At 36.5% G+C, this 21,087-nt stretch overlaps 1 protein-coding gene across 1 annotated transcript in view; it reads right to left on the bottom strand.

Annotated features, from left to right (window-relative positions):
• The window catches only part of CIR1 (corepressor interacting with RBPJ, CIR1), a 39,284-nt gene continuing 18,197 nt past the window's right edge, over positions 1 to 21,087 (bottom strand). The window contains exons 8-10 of the mRNA XM_055307940.1: positions 3,889 to 3,995; positions 2,679 to 2,764; positions 1 to 1,054 (exon numbers count right to left, since the gene is read on the bottom strand). Coding sequence (XP_055163915.1) covers positions 304 to 1,054; positions 2,679 to 2,764; positions 3,889 to 3,995 — 944 coding nt within the window. The 3' untranslated portion in view covers positions 1 to 303. The remainder of the gene's footprint in view (positions 1,055 to 2,678; positions 2,765 to 3,888; positions 3,996 to 21,087) is intronic.

Below are 21,087 nucleotides of genomic sequence, written 5' to 3'. Positions count from 1 at the left end.
TTCAGTGTACTGTCATTCTTTTAATGATGTTTCAGAACAAAGAAAATGTCACAGAGTTATATGGGCTTTTTAATCTAGTATAGAGCACAAGAAACATTTATCAAGAGAAGGTATTTTTACAGCCCCAAAAGAGATTACTTACAAATATTTGCAAAGTTCATTCTTACAGGACTCCTATGGTTTTTGTATTTGATATGACAGTTTTCAGGAATGGAAAATTAAAACAGAGCTTTTTTATTAGAAAGACAATAGTATATAATTTAGCCCTTGCCACAGGTATTCAGTGAGGGAGTGGAGATATTTTTATTCCCAGGTAATCGTCACATATAGTCTCTCTTTATTCTCTCTGCTTCTGCTTCGTTCTCTTTGTGTCACTCTGGTATGCTTATCTCCTGGGTTCTCCCTGTGTGTTTTTCCTCCTCTATGTGCATCTGTGCCATGGCTCCTGGTATCATTCTTTCCATTCCGCTTTTCACTGGGACTTCGCTGTGGCCGTTTTCTGCTTTCCCTTTGCTTGTAACTGCCGTGACTTCTGCTTCGGCTTCTCCTACCCCTCTCATCTCTGCTCTGGCTCCTGCTGCTCCTCTCATTTCTTTCAGATCCTCTCTTCTCTGGGCTCTGGTTATGGCTTCTGGACTTTCTGTCGGAATCAGAATGGCCCCATTTGCTATTCTCCCTAGAACTCTCTTGTTTTAAAAACCTAGGCTTTTCCTTGGCTTCATCCTTGTCATGGTGACTGCTAGAAAATTCTTCATAAAGTTTTCTCTTCTTAGACTTGTCCTTCTCTTCAGAATCATTGTTGTTATTCTCTGAACACTTATTTTTCTTTCTTTTCTTCTTTTGTGTTTTCTTTTCTTTGTTGTCACTCTCACTACTGCTTTCTGAAGTCTCACTAGAGGAGGAGGAGGACGAGGAGGAAGAGGAGGAGGAGGAGGATGAGGAAGAGGGAGACCTATTTTTATGTTTTTTGTGTTTACTTCTGCTTTTCTGAAGCTTTTTCTTTTTCCTATCTTTTTTCTTTTTCTTTTTTTTCTTCTCAAGTCGGTCCAATTTCCTGTTATTGGGAAAATAGTAACACACTATGTAAAAATAGTCCTTGTGTTGACAAATACAAAATTTTATTTATTTTTATTTTTTTAAAGATTTTATTTATTTATTCATAGAGACAGAGAGACAGAGAGACAGAGAGACAGAGAGAGAGAGAGAGAGAGAGAGAGAGAGAGAGAGAGGCAGGCAGAGACACAGGTAGAGGGAGAAGCAGGCTCCACGCAGGGAGCCTGACGTGGGACTCGATCCTAGGTCTCCAGAATCATACTCCGGGCTGCAGGCGGCGCTAAACCGCTGTGCCACCAGGGCTGCCCCAAATACAAAATTTTAAATAGACGATATATTTTCTTTGACACTACTGAAAGTGGTTTTCAAATATAAATGCATTCTTTATTAAATAACAATTTTCTTTCTTTTTTTATTTTTTATTTATTTATGATAGTCACAGAGAGAGAGAGAGAGAGGCAGAGACATAGGCAGAGGGAGAAGCAGGCTCCATGCACCGGGAGCCCGAAGTGGGATTTGATCCCGGGTCTCCAGGATCACGCCCTGGGCTAAAGGGAGGCACTAAACCGCTGCGCCACCCAGGGATCCCACAATTTTCTTTCCTTAAATTATTCAAGTCACACACAAAATTAAATGCATTAGGCCCAATTCTCTGACTATACTTCCTTCAATGGTAATGACTATTAAAGAAAATTCTTACTGAATCAGAACTTGAAATTATATAGCACTCTGAATGAATGGTCAGCCTGACCTCAAGGAGGCTTTATAACGTTAGTTACGTGCTAATGTAAACTCAAATATATAGCTATAATTAGATGAAAAATTAATTATACGTATGTACTATTTTAAAGTATGGAAATACTAACCAATATTACATTACCAAAATTTAAGGGTATATTCTCCAGAAATTCTAAAAAAGAATACACTTTATACTTTTTTTGTTTCTTGGTTTTGTTATTTAAAATAATCACATACTAGTTTTCAATAACGGTTAAGATTTAAAAATAATTAGGACAATTTTATTAAGTCATTCTGAATTTCTGAAGAGTACTTCACATCTCAGAAGAGTAACTTGTTTATGTGTTTGAGTTACTCTGAAATAAATGTTTTCACTGAGTTCTGTCCGGCCATTCTCAAAATTCACAGACTGGAAACATCATGAGCTCCCTCTATTGGACTCCGCAGACATTTCCTGGATTCTTTAATCCAGCGGTAGTCTGTTTAACAAGATTCATATTTACCTTAAATTTAAATATTTTTCAGCATTGCTCATAAAATCTTACAAAAAGAGTAATCCATGGCTCTATATTTTATGCGAACTGTGTGCAAAGATATATACAAATCTATTTTATGAAAAGTAAAACCTACAAATAAAGCTATTTCCAAACTAAATGTTCTAAAAAGTATAATGAATTTGTGTCATAATCTAAGTATATAATCTTACACTCCTTTTCATATTATTGAAAGAAAGACAAAATTGTATTTCTAAGCTGAAGAACAAATCAAAGATGTGTTGCGTGGCTTAAAGTAGCTTCATACGTTCTTAGGATCAGGGTTAAATAGGATTCTAAGATGAAATATAAGAGAAAATAGTTGAATTCATTTAATATACACTTTTTAATTACCTGAGAAGTTTCTGTTTTTGTTTGGTTGTTAGTGACTTTAAAAATTCGACTTCTGGATCTTCTTCACCTTCACTTGCGACATATTCCTGAGTCGACAAAATATCAGTAAATTGTTAGATTGCAAGACAAGTTAGTTATCAGATGGGACGGAAAACATTTACAAATAAGAAATTTTGTGTTAGGGACATACTATAGATGAGTATGACATCCTGGATTGGGAAGTGGGGTGGGGGGGGTAGACTAAAAAATGTTTTATAGTTTGCCTGCCAAAGAGGATTATAACATGCTAAGAGGTTGAGATAACTGCTTTGTTGGCATTAACAAACTTTCCCAGGAAGAGGAAGATAGAGAAACAGACAAAACCATTTATAGCATGGCTTCTGCTCTCCATCTCTTGCGTTTGAATTTAAACACTTAAGTGTTTAAAGATTTTATTTTTAACTTAATGAATGTTAAAGCCAAGAAGACCATGAACTTTTATAAGAAGGTCAAACCATCCACAATTTTAGCCTTTATAAATTCAACAGCACATTATCCAATATATGATTATCAAACACATACCAATGTATCAAACAGTACAAATAAACGACTATATTGGTTATATGAACAGTCCCGAGCAGTGCCTGGAAAATAATGTGCCTCTTTGCAGAGTATCACAACTTTCTGCCAATGGGAGTCTGGATTTTCACGTTGGTTCTGTCTCTCAACAACCACATGCTCCACAAGGGCAATCATGTCACTTCTCTGGGCTCCAGTTTCCTCATTAAATAAAATAGTTTGCATTAGGATATCAACAATCCTTCAAATGCAATCATTTTCCGGATCTATGTCCAGTTTGATAAATTAAGTAAATTTAAAATATTTTCTATAATTTTTAGGAGTTTGCTTCCATACACTTCTTCCCTTTCGTTCTATTTAATGTAAGTTAGCAGGAAGGAAAAAAAACAACCTTATCACCAGTTCGGTTAGCGATTTTATCCACACAAACCTAGAGGAGCAGTTTCATTTATTAAAATATAGGTTTAAAAACAATTTCTCATTTAGGTTAAAATAATAAAGAACCAAAATCAAAATACATTTTAGGCATTTTCTTTGCTCTATCTTGCTTTCCTATGGATATATGCATATTGGAAAACATTAAGTAGCAATTCACAAGCAATCACATTTAGATTTATAGACATTTTCAGCTTACCGATAAAAAGATCATTACCTGTGATGGATCATTTGCGGTCAAGTTTCTCCCCAGTACATTTCGTTTCAGTGCAAACCCACTGTTTCTCATCTCCGCTATTAGCTCCGAGGGGTGCATCGATGGCCCTGTTCACAAAAATCGCAGTTTGAATGTATCATTTATATCTCTCTACCTTTTTTGGACTCCACAGTAGGAATGCAGTTGAAGCTTTGTTAAGTAAAATCACAGCTAAATCAACTCAATAATCTTCTGCTGAGCAAATAATCAGATATGATTTTCTAAAACAGCAGTCTGGAGATTCAGAATAGAAAATAATTGCATTTTTCCTTACGTGCTAGGGGATTCTCTTCTTATGTAACTTTGTCACATTGAAAAAGATACATTTAGCTGCTTGGCAGTTTTTAGGATAAATTCAAAGAAAAATAGTAAAAAACTGCAATTAAACTTTAATAGTTATTCTTATAGTAAGAATTCAAAAAAGAAACTTTTAAAGGTATATGAGCAATTTGTTATTGTAGTTTCCCATTCAAAATTCCTCATCCTTAGTTATCAAGTACTAATACTGAATACATTGCCATGTAGTTGCTAATTATCAATAGAATACACACACACACAAACAAGTATGTATGCAGGCACATACACGCACACTATGCATCACTATTAAGCACTTTTGTTAATCTCTCATATATACAGAGTTTGAAAATTCTAGTTATTAATTTGGGGTTGATGATAATTTTAGGCTGGCTATAGGTGTGTGTGTGTGTGTGTGTGTGTGTGTGTGTGTGTGTGTTATATTTTTCACAAGCTGCTGTTTCCACTTTTACAAAATCTCAAACTGAATAGCAAGCTCCTTTTGGGTCACATAGTATATACTAAAGATAAATAACACGGACTAAAGATAGATAACATTAAAAAAACCAATTAAAAAAAAGTCTGTGCTCTTTGCTTAACATTATTATCTTTAACATATGGAAGCAGAGATCCTTTCCTCTTTCTTTCATATTATTTCATTTTCGTTTTCCCTGCTGCAGGTAGCATATAAGGACATTTTATGCAGCTGTTTGAAGTTTCTGGCCTAAATTATCTATACTGTCTTAAATGAACTTCCCTGGGTAATCTATCCAGAATATAAGGAAGAATAAGAAAGTTCCTGCCAAGAAGGAATTCATAAGGGAGGGTGGGGGATAAACTTCAGAAACAGATTCTCTAGTTTGTTGATTAAATACTTCATCTGTGTGTCTTTTCACTACTTTATTGATTTTTTACTAGTTATTTGCATGTTCACTTACATGTTACCATGGAAAACAAAAGACAAAATTCAAATCTCAAATGCTAGTAACATCTTTGTTTAAAAAGTTTGGTCAGGGCAGCCCCGGGTGGCGCGGCGGTCGCCTGCAGCCTGGGGTGTGATCCTGAAGACCCGAGATCGAGTCCCACGTCAGGCTTCCTGTAGGGGGCCTGCTTCTCCCTCTGCCTGTGTCTCTGCCTCTCTCTGTGTGTCTCTATGAATAAATAAAATATTAAAAAATAATAATAAAAAAATAAAAAGTTTGGTCAGAAAAGTTCAGGTGTATGTTACTATCTTTTATTAGAATCTATGGGCTTTACTATTCTATTCATACTACCAAGAGCAACTGAAAGTAGGAACATAATTTTATAAAGTAGAAAATGTGTTTTCGGGCAGCCCTGGTGGCGCAGCGGTTTAGCGCCGCCTGCAGCCCGAGGTGTGATCCTGGAGACCTGGGATCGAGTCCCATGTCGGGCTCCCTGCATGGAGCCTGCTTCTCCCTCTGCCTGTGACTCTGCCTCTCTCTCTATGAATAAATAAATAAAATCTTAAAAAAAAAAAGAAGAAGAAAATGTGTTTCTGAAGCATCAAAACTACATTTCCTTGTTAACAACTTTTTTAGATGTCAAATGAATCCAGAAAACAAACCTGCTAAGGATAAAAACTACTCCAGTAAAGGGCCAAAGAGCTTGGCCATTATGATGAGAGGCTACTAATTTCATCAAAAGATGGGTAATTTTAGGGGATCTCTGGGTGGCTCAGCGTTTTGGTGCCTGCCTTTGGCCCAGGGCGTGATCCTGGAGTCCCGGGATCAAGTCCCGTGTCGGGTTCCCGGCATGGAGCCTGCTTCTCCCTCTGCCTGTGTCTCTGCCCCTCTCTCTCTCTCTTTATGTCTATCATAAATAAATAAATAAATCTTAATAAAAAAGATGGGTAATTTAAGTTTTTAAAAAACATGCTTTTACACTTTCATTACAGTAGTTAAAACTACTTGAAGAAAATGACCTCCCTTTAGCCAGTCTGACAGATTATATAGATTATGAAACAAACATTATTCTTCCAGCATTTATATTGCTCCAAAACCTCAAGTGAACTCTGTGTAGTACATACGCTTGGCATATACTTCTACACTGTAAGACTAAATACTTAGGGAACTACCTGACAAATCATATTCAATAAACAGTAACAATTACTATTTTTACCAGTACCTATAAAACATTTAATTATTTTGACATATTCTTTAAAATTTAAAAAGTACTTTTAGAATAGTATTTCTTAAAATTCAGTTTTTTTTTTAAAGATTTTATTTATTTATTCATGAGAGACAGAGAGAGAGAGGCAGAGACACAGGGAGAGGGAGGAGCAGGCTCCATGGAGGGAGCCTGACGCGGAATCCCGGGTCTCCAGGATCACGCCCTGAACCCAAGGTGGCGCTAAACCTCTGAGCCACCAGGGCTGCCCATAATTCAGTCTTATTCACATATTCTATTTATTTTTATTTTTATTTTTTTATTATTTATGATAGAGAGAGAGAGAGAGAGAGAGAGAGAGAGAGAGAGGCAGAGACATAGGCAGAGGGAGAAGCAGGCTCCATGCACCGGGAGCCTGACGTGGGATTTGATCCCGGGTCTCCAGGATGCGCCCTGGGCCAAAGGCAGGCGCCAAACCGCTGTGCCACCCAGGGATCCCTTATTCACATATTCTAATACTTAAACCTTCTTCTATTTTTTTTTTAAGATTTTATTTATTTGAGAAAGAGTGAGAGCCACAGAGATCACAGAGGGAGAGAAGAGGGAGAAGCAGACTTGTTACTGAGCAGGGAGCCTGATGCTGGGCTTGATCCAAGAACCCTGAGATCATGACCTGAGCTGAAGGCAGATGCTTCACCAACTGAGCTACCCAGGCGCCCCTACTTAAACCTTCTATCATCAAAAGTTCTGAGTTTAGAAGATGTGACAAGTCAGGTTTAATGAAGATATATTTAGCAAGATATCTTTATACTTTCCCATTATTGTGACAGTGGCTATGAAGAGTTAAATTGACAGAAATGACTCTAGTTCTGAGAACTCAAAATTTAGTTGATACAATAGATTATACAGATATGTTGGAAAAATAGATTTAAAAATATATTCAAATGCAAAATGACTACTTTCATGTGTAGTGCCTTAATAATTTAAATGACAACTGGATTTGGGGCTCAGGAATGTTTGATTTGCTCTTAGATTTGCTATGGTTGAATAATTCTAGAGAATTCAGGAAAAGGGTTTTGTTTTAAAATGTAGATTTCTTAGGGCTCCTTTCTAGATCACTTTAGTCAGGTTGGGTTAAGCCTCCACAGCATGAAAACCAATGTTACAACTTAGAAACTGTTTTCAGCTTTCACTAATTTTGCAAACTTTCTTTGCTGTTACTGATTGTGACTAATGTATTCAGTTTATGTCCCAATTAGACCTAGACTATTTTCTACTAGGAAAATACCATGCAGTCAGTGTCTCTGGGGAAAAAAAGGCGGCGAATTATGTTGTACAAAATTATGTAAAGGCCCTAGTCTATTCACTTAGAGCATTCATTTTTTATAGAACTAAGTAAAAATAATGGAAGGTAAAAAGTATTCCATAGTAAAACAGATATTTTTATCAGAGAACAACAGAGGAAGCCAAAAGTTCTGGCTTTGAGAAAGGCCGTATCACTGACTTCACAACTGGATAGCAGTCCCAAGTGACTCCCAAGGAGAAAGCTGAATGGTGAAGGAAAAGACACGTGTTTTCACTGCTAGCACAGTCCATCTGCTCTTCCCAAGGACAGATGTATCTTCCTTTCAAAGTTCATCATTCCTTTCAAATGAAGCATTCTACAATTTCATGGTATTCAGTGGGAGAAGGGAGGGCAATGAGTAATAGTAGGTTAGGTAAGGCTGTATTACAAATGCCTTTTCCTCCTTCCCCTAAATATAACACATCAATTTAATTTATGGGATGTTACTGTTTGCTGAAAAATGTCTGCTATTCCTACAGTGAACATAGTTTTGCTGCTATTAAAGTGTGATGGGGCGCCTGGGTGGCACAGTCGGTTGTGTCTGACTCTTGCTTTCCACTCAGGTTGTGATCTCAGAGTTATGAGATTGAGTCCTGCATTGGGCTCAGGCTCAGCACGGAATCTGCTTGGAATTTCTTCCCCTTCTCCCTCTGCCTCTCCCACTGGTGTGCTTTCTCTCTCTAAAATCAATAAAAAAAATCTTAAAAAAGAAAAAAAAAATGGTAGGGGCACCTGGGTGGCTCAGCCAAAGTTAAGCGTCTGTTGTTGATTTTGGCTCAGATCAGTGTCGTGAGATGGAGCCCCTCTCTCCCTCTCCCTTTCCCTCTGCGACTCCCTATGCTTGTTTGCATTCTCTCTCTCTCAAATTAATAAAATCTTTAAAAAAATGATAATTTTTTTCCTTCCCATTGATTTTAACTTTATACAGTGAAAAATTCCTAACCTAGAGAGAGTAATGTAATGAACCCTATGTACTCCTTTCAAAGTTTCAACAATTATCAATATTTTGCCATTCTTATTACTTCTAACTTCCTTTACTTTTTTTTTGATAGAGTTACTGATAGAGTATTTGATAGAGCTAAGTTTATTTGATAGACATAAAATCTCAGATATCACTTTGGTATTTAATTACTAATAAACAAGGAGGCTTTTTTTTTAAAAAAAAGATTTTATTTATTTATTTGAGAGAGAGGACAAACATGGGGAGGGGCAGAGGGAGAGGAGAAGCAGACTCCTTGCTGAGCAGGGAGCCCAATGTGGGGCTTGATCCCATGACCTGAGCTGGGCAGATGCTCAACTGACAGGGCCATCCAGGTCCCCCAAAGAGTATTTCTCCACATCTTGGCGGTTTTTTTTTTTTTTTTAATATTTGTTTGTTTGTTTGTCTTGGCGGTTTTTTAAAAAATATTTGTTTATTTATTTATTTATTTATTTATTTATTTCTTGGAAAGAGAAAGCACAAGCATGAGCAGGGGGAGGGGCAGAGGGAGAAGCAGGCTACCCTCTGAGCAGAGAGCCTGATGAAGACCTTGATCCTGGGACCTTGGGATTATGACATGAGCCGAAAGCATTTAACTGACTGAGCCACCCAGGTGCCTCACCAAAGAGTATTTCATTTTCTTTTTTTTCCAAGGAGTATTTCTTAAAAAACAAAACCCTAATACCTTTATTACAACTGTCCCTATTGGCACTTTAAATTGGCATCTGATATCCAGTCATCATTCAGGTTGTCTCAAAAGTATCTTTTCACAGTTGGTTTGTCCAGATTAGGATCCAAGCAGGGTCCACACACTGCATCTAGTTCATGTATCTCTTAAATCCCCCTCTCACTTTTTAAATTGAGGTATAAGTGACACATACCTTAAGTCTGTTTTAATCTAAAAAAATTTCACCACCCTTACCCCCTACCTGCTTTCATTTGTTGAGAAAACTGGGTCACTTGTTCTGTAAATTTCCCATATTCTGGATAGTGATGTCATTAAAATGTTCTTCTAGTCACTATATTTTCTGTAAGTTGGCAGTTAGATCTAGAGGTTTATTATTAAATTACCTTGGCACTGTATACCATATACTTTGGAGAATACATAGAAAATATTCTTTAATTTAGATTTAGAAAAACGACAGTTGAAAGAAACACATTTCTGGTTAATGAAGTAGACTAAGGAAAAAAATGCTGAGACTTCAAACCAGTATGTTTTGGTGCTACCATGTAGTCATAGTGACAGTGGTAGAACCTTAAAAATATGTGTTTTTTTTAAAAGATTTTATTTATTTATTCATGAGAGACACAGAGAGAGGCAAAGACATAGGCAGAGGGAGAAGCAGGCTTCATGCAGGGAGCCCGATGTGGGACTCGATTCTGGGACTCTGGGATCACGCCCTGAGCCAAAGGCAGATGCTCAACTGCTGAGCCACCCAGGCATCCCAAAAATATGTGTTTTAAAATAACCCCCCTAACATTATCACAAATAAAATATGATCCGTATTTCTGTGAAAGTACAACCTTCTTTCTTTCTTTCCTAAAATTAAATTGACTGTATCTAGTAAAAAAGCCACTCCTTGTTACTAAATGTAAAAAGGACACACAGAGACACTAGAGTACACAACTGAGAGGGAGATCTGTGTCTAGTGGGAACTATCAAGAATCTCATATATGAAAAAAAAATTAAAAAAAAGAATCTCATATATGACTCCTAATATTACCTAACCTTTTTGCTTTTAAGAAAGCTTATAGAAAGTTATCTTAAAAAAGACTGAAAAAGGGGGCACAGTGGGAACATGCAGCACAAGTCCCAGGGAAACAGTGAACAAAGCTATTAATAAAGTGTGTGGGTGATTTTTATTTATATAGATGAGAATGTTTTATGTATGATTTTCTAAAGGTTATACAAGAACCAATTGTACTGAATTGTAATAAAACTGCTCCATACTGGGAATTTTCCTGACACACTGCCAGTTTAGCTTAGTGGAGGCTGGAAACAATAGGGTTTCTTATTGCCCTATCCCAAGTTCATACTGAAGACAGCTAATTTGATCTATATTAAAACATACAACGTAAAGGAAAAATTGAACATTTCATTTTAGTCTATGTCTCTGGAAAATACACAGAAACAAGGTAAGATAAAACTTCTCTTATTGTATGTCAGTAAAGAACAGTATTTATTAAAAACAACCTTCCCTTACAGAATAGTTGAAAATATATGACATTTTATATCTTCAACTTAATTTACATGCAAATACTTTAGTGATGCTACATCCAGTGATAATAAAGTGAATTCACAGTCCATAGAGGACTAAGAAAAATCATTTGCTGTGATGAACATGAAGTGCTAGAAGTTAGCACCATGTTTTAATTAAGTTCTAAGAATATGAATGCTCCTGAGAGAGAATATGAGAGCTCTTGAAAATTATTCATTCACAAACCTCAAAAACATTATGCTGAATCAAAGCAGTCAGACACAGAAAATACATGCTGTATGATTCCATTTATATGAAGTTCATGAACAGGTAAAACTAACATATGAAATTAGAAATTAGAACAGCAGTTGTGGGTGGAGGAGGCTGACTGGTAAGGGACAGAAGGGAAAGATTTTCTAGGTTATGGCAATACTCTATACTCTGAATCTTTGTCAGAGACATTGGTTACATGGGTACATAACATTAGTCAGACTTGAACTCTACACTTAAGAACCAGTGCATTTGGCTTAAAGTTACAAATGATATTTTAAACCAGTCAACAGTAATTACTCAATTATAGACTCTTAACTACATTTCTGTATTACATCTCTAACTATGGAGAGAGTCTGGCATAGGGAATTTCAACTTATTCATCCCTACTATATAACATACAAAGTGATTTTAAAAATCATGTATTACTGGGAGATTATTATTATTAAATATTTTATTTATTTATTTTTAAAGATTTTACTTATTTATTCATGAGGGATACAGAGAGAGAGAGAGAGAGAGAGAGAGAGAGAGAGAGAGAGAGAGAGAGAGAAGTAGGCTTCCTACAAGGAGCCCGGTGCAGGACTTGAAGGACTTGATCCTAGACCCCAGGATCATGCCCTGAGCTGAAGGCAGACGCTCAATGGCTAAGCCACCAGGAATCCAAGATTATTTTATTTCATTAGGCCTCTTAGAGAACAGGAACTTAATTTTTGTCTTCAAGCTTATAAGCTTTTGGGGAACACTAGTTCATATCAAAGAACAGGAAAAATATAAATTATAAATCTGTGTTATAAGATATATTGAGATGATAAACAGTGATGCTTATAATAGTTACCAAATCTTTCCATTCAACCACTAAACTATTATTTATTAAGCATGTACATTGTACAAGGCATTGGGATACAAAGATAAATAAGATACAGTCCCCAATTCAGAAAAACTTAGACTTTCCAGGAAAGAACAAGAAACTGAATTTGATTTTCAAACTGTCATACAATTTTGGAAAAGGCAAAAAGTATGGCATTCTAAGTGAGTGGAACATGATGAAAGTTGTTAACTTCATTAAGTTTGATTTGTGTAGAATTAATATTTACTTAGGTGGACTACATTTCATTCGTTTTCCTTTTCCAGGTAATCACTAACTAATTTTCTTTACTTGAAGCTGGCAGACATTGAGTACACAGAATGATGTTAATAGGAAGAATCATGTAAAAGAGAGTTACGACTGTGATCTGAAAATTTTAATACCCCTTGGAGATTATTGTAAGTGTAGCCCCCACTGCCCCACACATGCCTTTAACACAGAGCAGAGTCATTTACTGATAGAACAGGATCACAACAATTAATTTGTTAATGTCAATGGAACTTTTCTTTTTTTTAAAAAAGATTTTATTTATTTATTCATGAGAGACACAGAGAGAGAGGCAGAGACACAGGCAGAGGGAGAAGCAGTCTCCATGCAAGGAGCCTGATGTGAGACTCGATCCCGGGACTCCAGGATCACACCCTGGGCCGAAGGGAGGTGCTCAACCACTGAGCCACCCAGGAGTCCCAGAAAAGAGCATTCATAGGCAAACGAATCTTTGCAATAAGTGTAAAATAATACATTCCTCAATTTAAGCTATTTATTCATTTTCTTTTTTTTTAATTTTTTATTTATTTATGAGAGAGAGAGAGAGAGAGAGAGAGAGAGAGAGGCAGAGACATAGGCAGAGGGAGAAGCAGGCTCCATGCACCGGGAGCCCGATGTGGGATTCGATCCCGGGTCTCCAGGATCGCGCCCTGGGCCAAAGGCAGGCGCCAAACTGCTGCGCCACCCAGGGATCCCCTATTTATTCATTTTCATATTGAATGAAACACACTAAAAACTATCGTGTAAACAAGACTGGATAGAGACATGTGAAACATTAAATACCCACCTAACATCATTTCAGCCATTTGTGGCTAAGTTCTCAGGCGTAGACATTGTAAAGAAAAAGAAATTTTGGGGAATGCAAGCTGGTGCAGCCCTTCTGGAAAATAGTATGGAGGTTCCTAAAAAAGTTCAAAATAGAGCTACCCTACGACTCAGCAACTGCACTACTGGGCATTTACCCTAAAGATACAAACGTAGTAATCTGAAGGGGCACCTGCACCCCAATGTTCATAGCATCAATGTCCACAATAGCCAAACTATGGAAAGAGCCCAGATGTCCATCAACAGATGAATGGATAAAGAAGATGTGGTGTATGGACTACAACTCAGCCATCAAGAAAATGAAATCTTGCCATTTGCAACAACATGGATGGAACTAGAGGATATTATGCTAAGCAAAAGAAGTCAATCAGGGAAAGACAATTATCATATGATCTCACTCATAAGTGGAATTTAAATGAGAAAATAAAATGAGACAAAATTAGAGAGGGAAGCAAACCATAAGAGACTTAATCATAGGAAACAAACTGAGGGTCACTGGAGGGGAGGGGATGGTGGGATGGGATAAGTGGGTGATGAACATTAAGGAGGGCACATAAAGTAATGAGCACTGGGTATTATATAAGACTGATAAATCACTGATCTCTACTTCTGAAACCAATAATACATTATATGTTAATTAATTGAATTTAAATAAAAAAATTTTTTAAAGGGTTAAATAAATTTATAGTAAACCCATATGTAGGCTAATATGTACCCATTATAATGATAATACAGTCATATTTATTAATGTATAACTAATTCCACAATGAAATTTTTAAAAAGTTATAAAAATGGAATATAGAGTATGGCCCATTTATGTATTATATATTCTGTCTCTTTCTATATGAATAAATTTCACTAGGGAACTATATATGTTAATAAACACATATACCATATACAGAGAGAATAGAACACAAAATCTTGAAAGGACATAGGCCAAAATGTTAAAAGTTGTATTTCCTGTGCATGTTGGCAGAAACACGGGTGATTTCTGTTTCTTTTATATATTATCTTGATATATGCATCATTAATAATGACAATGAATTTTCTGCAACATTTCAGATTTCAAAATGGTCTGAAGAACACTACAACAGAAACTTGTAAAGCCATTCTCAGCTTAAGAAATAAAATGCTAACACACCAAAAAAAAATTTGTATATATCAAAACTATCCAGTGACACCTTTTTGAATTTGAAATTTACTTTTATTAAAAATGTGTAATTTGCCATATTATATAAAATCAGTTCTAAATATTTTAAAAACCGGGACACCTGGGTGGCTCAGTGGTTGAACATCTGCCTTTGGCTCAAGGTGTGATCCTGGACTTCTGGGATCGAGTCCCACATCGGCCCCCTGCACGGAACCTACTTCTCCCTCTGCCTATGTCTCTGCCTCTCTCTCTCTATGGGTCTCCCATGAATAAATAAAATCTTAAAAAACCCAAATATTTAAAAAATCATAGCTAAGTTAAAAAAAAAAGGCAAAGTACTTTACATATATAGCAATTTAAGCCTAAAAACCCAAAAGTCAAATAATTAGTAGAATATGAAACTCATGTTAACAAATTTGGACTCAATGTTTATTCACTGTTATGTTACTTTAACAATTTTTAGATTTTGGTACAATATATAAAGAGCCTTAAAGTCCTCCTATCCTTCCAACAACAAAGAGGTGAAAAAAACAAATCTTCTTAGAGGTATTCAAGAATTGAGGCCACAGTGTAAAAACACTGCCCCCAAAACCGGAGAGATAGGTGACACACAGAATCACAGTTTAATGGGACCAGGAACGACCAATAGAGTCAGCAACTACTAGGAATCCTTAAAAGGGAAACATTGGACTGAGCAAGGACTGGCTTGAGGACTAAAACCACTTCTAGAAGTTTTACTTCCAGGAACCTCACCAGGTTCCCACTATGAATATCTCCTGGTACTTACCTTCCAACAGTAAGTAACAAAAGTAATCATTTTGAAATATTCCCAGAGCATTTTGTTGTCCTGAACATATGCCTACTCTCAAGGGAAACTTACCAGAACCTAACCTACATGGAAAAAAAAGAAGCTGAGAAGTAGAGGGGAAAAGCTGAGAAGCACTTGTGAAGGTTACAGCCTACTGGCACAGGCTGACTAAAAAGTGAGACTTAGGAGCACCTGGCTGGCTCAGTTGGAGAAACATGCAACTCCTGATTGTGGGGTCATGAGTTTGAGCCCCATGGTGGATGTAGCAATTACATAAACACATACATACATACATAAAAATAAACCTTAAAAAAGAAAAGAATGAGACTTAGGATTATAGGATGATTCTCCTTCCCCTGTATCTTACCACCACATTAATAGGGTGCCTGTAAGAGATTACAACTGAAGCAAGGCTCAGACTGTGTTATAAAGAAGCAGTCTCCAGGGAACCAAAAGATAACAGGGAAAACAAAAACAAGAACACTAGAAGAAATTTAAGCCCCTGATATCTACAGCTATAGCAAATAAACACAGGACCTCACATTAAAGACCTATTTTTTTTTAAAATAATTTATTTATCCATCCATGAAAGACACACACACACACACACACACACACACAGAGAGAGAGAGAGAGAGAGAGAGAGAGAGAGAGGCAGAGACACAGGCAGAGGGAGAAGCAGGCTCCATGCAGGGAGCCCGACGTGGGACTTGATCTCGGGACTCCAGGATCACGCCCCAGGCTGAAGGCAGACACTAAACTGCTGAGCCACCCAGGGATCCCCGCTAAAGACCTATTTACCTCAGTTTCATCTACCTGATGATACATCATGTCTCGCTTTCAACAAAAAAAATTACAAGTATGCTAAAATACAAAGCAAACATCAGAATCAGACTTTTAGCTAAGATGTAAATTCTGGACTTACCAGATTGTGAATTTAAATAAGACTAATATGCTAAAGGCTCTAATGGACAGAATGGGCAACATGTAAAAACAGATGGGTAAGGGTGCCTGGGTGGCTCAGATGGTTAATACCTGCCTTTGGCTCAGGTCATGATCTCAGGGTCCTGGGATCGAGCCCCTTATTGGACTCCCTGCTCAGTGGGGAGTCTGCTTCTCCCTCTCCTTCTGCCTCTCCCCCCTGCTCATGCTCTCTCTGTCTCAAATGAATAAATAAATTCTTAAAAAAAAAGACAAACAAACCAAGATGAGTAATATAAGCAGAGACAGAAACACTAAGATAAACAATGTAAAGGAAATACTAGAAATAAAAGTTTTTAATAGAACTAAAGAATGCCTCTGATGAGCTCATCAGTAGACTGGACAAGGCTGAGGAAAGAATCAGTGAGCTTTAAGATATGTGAATAGAAACTTCTCAAACTGAAAGCAAAGGGGAAGAAAATGAAAAAAAGAAAACCAGAATATTCAAAAACTGTGGGACAATTATAAAAGGTACAACATATACACAACAGGAATACTAGAAGAGAGAAAAGAGAGAAATGAAGACAAATCTGAAATGGATAAGAGTTCCCAAGACTAACGAGAGATAACAAACCACAGATTCAGGAGGCTCAGAGCTCACCAAGCATGATGAATACCAAAAAAAATCTACACCTAGGTATAGCATACTCAAACTGCAGAATCAAAGACAAAGAGAAAATCTTAAAAGTTGCCACAGGGGGAAAAACCCTTACCTAGAAAGGAACAAAGATAAAAATGACATCATACTTCTCTTAAAAAACCATGCAAGCAATAGGAGAGTGAAATATTTAGTGTTGAAAGATAAACCTACCAACACTGAATTCTGTATCCAGTGCAACTGTCCTTCAAAAGTGAAGGAAAAATAAAGACTTTCTTAGACAAACAAAAATTGAGGAATTTGTCACCAATAGACCTGCCTTGCAAGAAAGATTAAAAGATGTTCTTCAGAGAGAAGGAAAATGACACAGATCAGAAATCTGGATCTACATAAAGAAAGAGCATTTGAAAAGGAATAAATGAAAAATATTCTTTCTTATTCTTAACTGATCTAACAGATAATATCTTGTTGAAAATGATAACAGCAACAATATATTGGACGATTATAGCTTATGAATAAATGTCTGACAGCAATGTTAAATGGGACAGAAAAAAGGAATTGTATTATATAAAGGAGTTGGTTCCCTCTGTTATAAAGTACTGGTATTACTTGTGAAGTGGTACAGTGCTATTTTAAAGTCAATTAGTTGTAAATACATATTGAAAAATTTTAAAAAATATTTTATTTATTCATGAGAGACACACAATGAGAGAGGCAGAGACAGACAGAGGGAGAAGCAAGCTCCGTGCATGGAGCCTGATGTGGGACTTGATCCCAGCATCCCTGAGCAGACGCTCAACCACTGAGCCACCCAGGTGTCCTTATACTGCAAACTTTTTTTCTTTTTTTAAAGATTTAACTTATTTATTCATGAGAGATACAGAGAGAGATGCAAAGACACAGGGAGAAGGAGAAGCAGGCTCCATGCAGGGAGCCCGATGTGGGACTTGATCCCAGGACTCCGGGATCACGCCTTGAGCCAAAGGCAGTCACTCAACTGCTGAGCCACCCAGGTGTCCCAATATTGCAAATTCTAAAGCAAGCAATAAAACAAAACAAAAAGTAAAACTGATACACTGAGAGGAGAGAAAATGGAATCATCAGTTAAAACCAAAGAAAATAGCAAAAGAGCAGAACACAAAAAATAAAACAAAGAATGAGGGCAAGAAATAGAAAATGATTATAGATATAATAGATCTTAATTCAGTTGTGTGATTAATATATTATTATATATATAAGACCTAATGTTCTCTATAACAAACCCACTTTTTTTTAATTTTTAGAAGTAGTTTCTATGCCCAATGTGGGGCTTGAACTCACTGCCCCAAGATCAAGAGTAGAACGCCGTACCAACTGAACCAGTCAGGCATCCCAACAAACCTACTTTATTTATTTATTTTTTAAAGATTTTATTTATTCATTCATGAGGGCACAGAGAGAGAGAGAGAGAGAGAGAGAGAGAGGCAGAGACACAGGCAGAGGGAGAAGCAGGCTTCCTGCGGGGAGCCTGACGTGGGACTCAATCCCGGGTCTCCAGAATCACGCCCTGGGTTGAAGGCGGCGCTAAACCACTGGGCCATCAGGGCTGCCCACAAACCTACTTTAAATATAAAGACACAAATAGATTAAAGTAATGGAGAAAGATATACCATGTCAGCACTAATAAAATAAAACTGTAGTATACATATTAATTTCAGACAAAGCAGATTTCAGACCAAGCAAATTTATCAAGCATAAAGAGACAATTACACGACGAAAAAAGGGGTTCATTCTCCGTAAGACATTACAATTTCTAATGTGTATGCATTTAACAATACAGCATCAAAATATACGGCAAAAACTGATAATGTTTTTAGAAATAGACAAATCTACTATTATAGTTGTAGATTTCAATGCCACTCTTTCAGAAGTAGACAGATCCAGTGGGCAAAGTAAATTAGGATATACTTGAACAGCACTATCCTTCAACTGCATCTAGTTGACATCTATAGACTATCTCATCATCAACAGCAGAATACACATTTTTCTCAAGCTCATATGGAACATTCACCAAGACAGACCAGGTTCTGGGCTATGTAACACACCTTAACAAACATAAAAGAATAGAAATCATTCAAACAATGCCCTCAGACCAAAATGTAATTAAACTAGAAATCAGTAACAGTCAGAAAATCCCAAAGTATTTGGAGATTAAACACCATACTTCTAAATAACACATGGGTTGAAGAAGTCTCAAGAGAAAATTTAAAATAGTTTGAACTAAATGAAAAAGAACTTGGCTAGACTTTGTCCCCAGTTCCTCAGAGGGAGTCTTTAAATCCTCGAAAATTTTCTTTTTCTTTGAGAGAGAGAGGGAGAACGTGAGAGCGCGCACACACACATTTGAGGACAAGTAGGGGGCAAAAAGGGAAGGAGATGAACAAGCAGACTCTATGCTGAGTGAAGAGCCTGATGCAGGGCTCAATCTCATGACGCTGAGATCATGACCTGAACTGAAATCAAGAGTCAGACGCCTAACTGACTGAGACACCCAGGGGCTCCAGGCTGCCTTTTGTCGATTGTTTCCTTTCACTGTGTAGTTTTTATCTTGACGAAATCCCAATAGTTCATGTTTGGTTTTGTTTCCGTGCCTCTAATGTAAACTTATGGATTTTGGGAGATAATGATAGGTCAGTGTAGGCTGATCAATTATAATAGACGTGAAGCGCCTGGCTGGCTCAGTTGGTGGAGTGTGCCAACTCTTGATCTCAGGGTTGTAAGTTCAAGCCCCATATTGGGTATATAAAGATTACTTAAAAATAAAATATTAACAAATTATAACAAATGTACCATTCTTATAGAGGATGGTGATAATAGGAGAGGCTATGCATTTGTGGGGGCAGGGTGCTATGGGAAATCTGTACCTCCCTCTCAATTTTGCTCCGAATCTAAAACTTCTATAAAAAATAAAGTCTATTAAAAGGACAAACAAAAAACAAAACAAAAAGATTAAGTAGGAGACACACAGATATATGTAACTATTAAATCTATTAAGAAAGCAAAAGACAAAAACAAAAATACTCCTTACTTTGGAACTGTCACTGTGGATTAAAAAATGTTTAATTTCAGTATACACTAAAAACTTAAATGACAGATAGTAAGAGTCAGTGATAAGAATTAAGGGCCAAGAGTGTAGATAAAAGGCAGGTGGGTAGGCCATTTGATTGTACTGTAATATAAAAATATTTTATAAAAATTCAGTCACCATTGAAGCTTGCAAGTTTTACATATAATTCTGATGTATTTAGAGTGCACAGAAACTTACAAAGTTAAGATGATCTTATCCGTAGAAAAGATATTCTAAACAGCTTAGCCAAAAGAAGCATTTTGATTGCCTAATTTAACTTTGTAAAGGAGAAGTAAATCTTATAGCTGGTCTCTGTAAACCTCACAGCTGGAACATTCTAACAGCACCTTGCCGTTTCCAGTGATCAAAGTAAGTTACTTTATATACTAAACTAAGAATTTCATAATAGAAATAATGCAACACCAGGGGGTGCGGTTATCATGAAATAATTACACTCCTGGGAGATTACAGGCACAAGGCTGTACCCCAGGGGTGTGATTATCCCATGATAACCACATCCACTGAAATTGCATTATTGCAAAAATAAGCTCTATTCACTGGTGAGACATTATTCAATAGGTGATTTTTTAAAATGAAAAGATTTTTTAGCTTGAATCAGCAAGTGGATTAGGAAATTGGCCAGTTTATTTTTCATTGCATTCAAATTCAGGATACAACATCATTATTATTTGCTTTCCTATTTGATACTGTAGAGTTTTTTATTTTGTTTTTGAGAAACCTTTAAGAGTTTCTATTACTGTTAGTTAAGTGGCACTGCTAAATTCAGGTCAAACTTCAAATGTTTTAACTGAGCAATAAAATTTTAAATAATTTACTTCTATGTACAAAATTTTTAATTTTTCTAAAATAATATTAACTTATAAAACTTGTAAGTGTACAATCAATGTTAATATATTCGTCTACTTCCTGCCAGACATTTTTCCCACGAGTATCTGTCTATATATCTACCTAAAGATAGCAAGAGAAACATGAATGGAATCCAGGTAGCTACTATGTTTTAGAACTTGCTTTTTTTATTTGACCAAATGTTAAGGACATCAATATCATTAATAAGTCTTTTTATCATATCAATTGTTCTTCTTATACACAGCTGAAGCTGATGGTTCTCAACCTTCATAGTGTATCAGAAATAGATTGTAACTTTCATCATCTTCATCATCTTCTGGGGTATCACAGATGGTGAAAGCTACTGATCCATTTTTACCATAATTTTATCACAGAGTTCAGAGGTTTGAGATATTCTCAGACGAGTAAGATATAGGATTTAAAAGAAATAAAAAATATCCTGTGTATTTACCAGTATTTGTTCTCACACTTACATTT

Source organism: Nyctereutes procyonoides, unplaced genomic scaffold (assembly GCF_905146905.1).
Source record: "Nyctereutes procyonoides isolate TBG_1078 unplaced genomic scaffold, NYPRO_anot_genome, whole genome shotgun sequence".
Lineage (NCBI taxonomy): Eukaryota > Metazoa > Chordata > Mammalia > Carnivora > Canidae > Nyctereutes > Nyctereutes procyonoides.
Note: the sequence above shows the minus strand (reverse complement) of the source record. Positions and strands in the feature narration are given on the sequence as shown.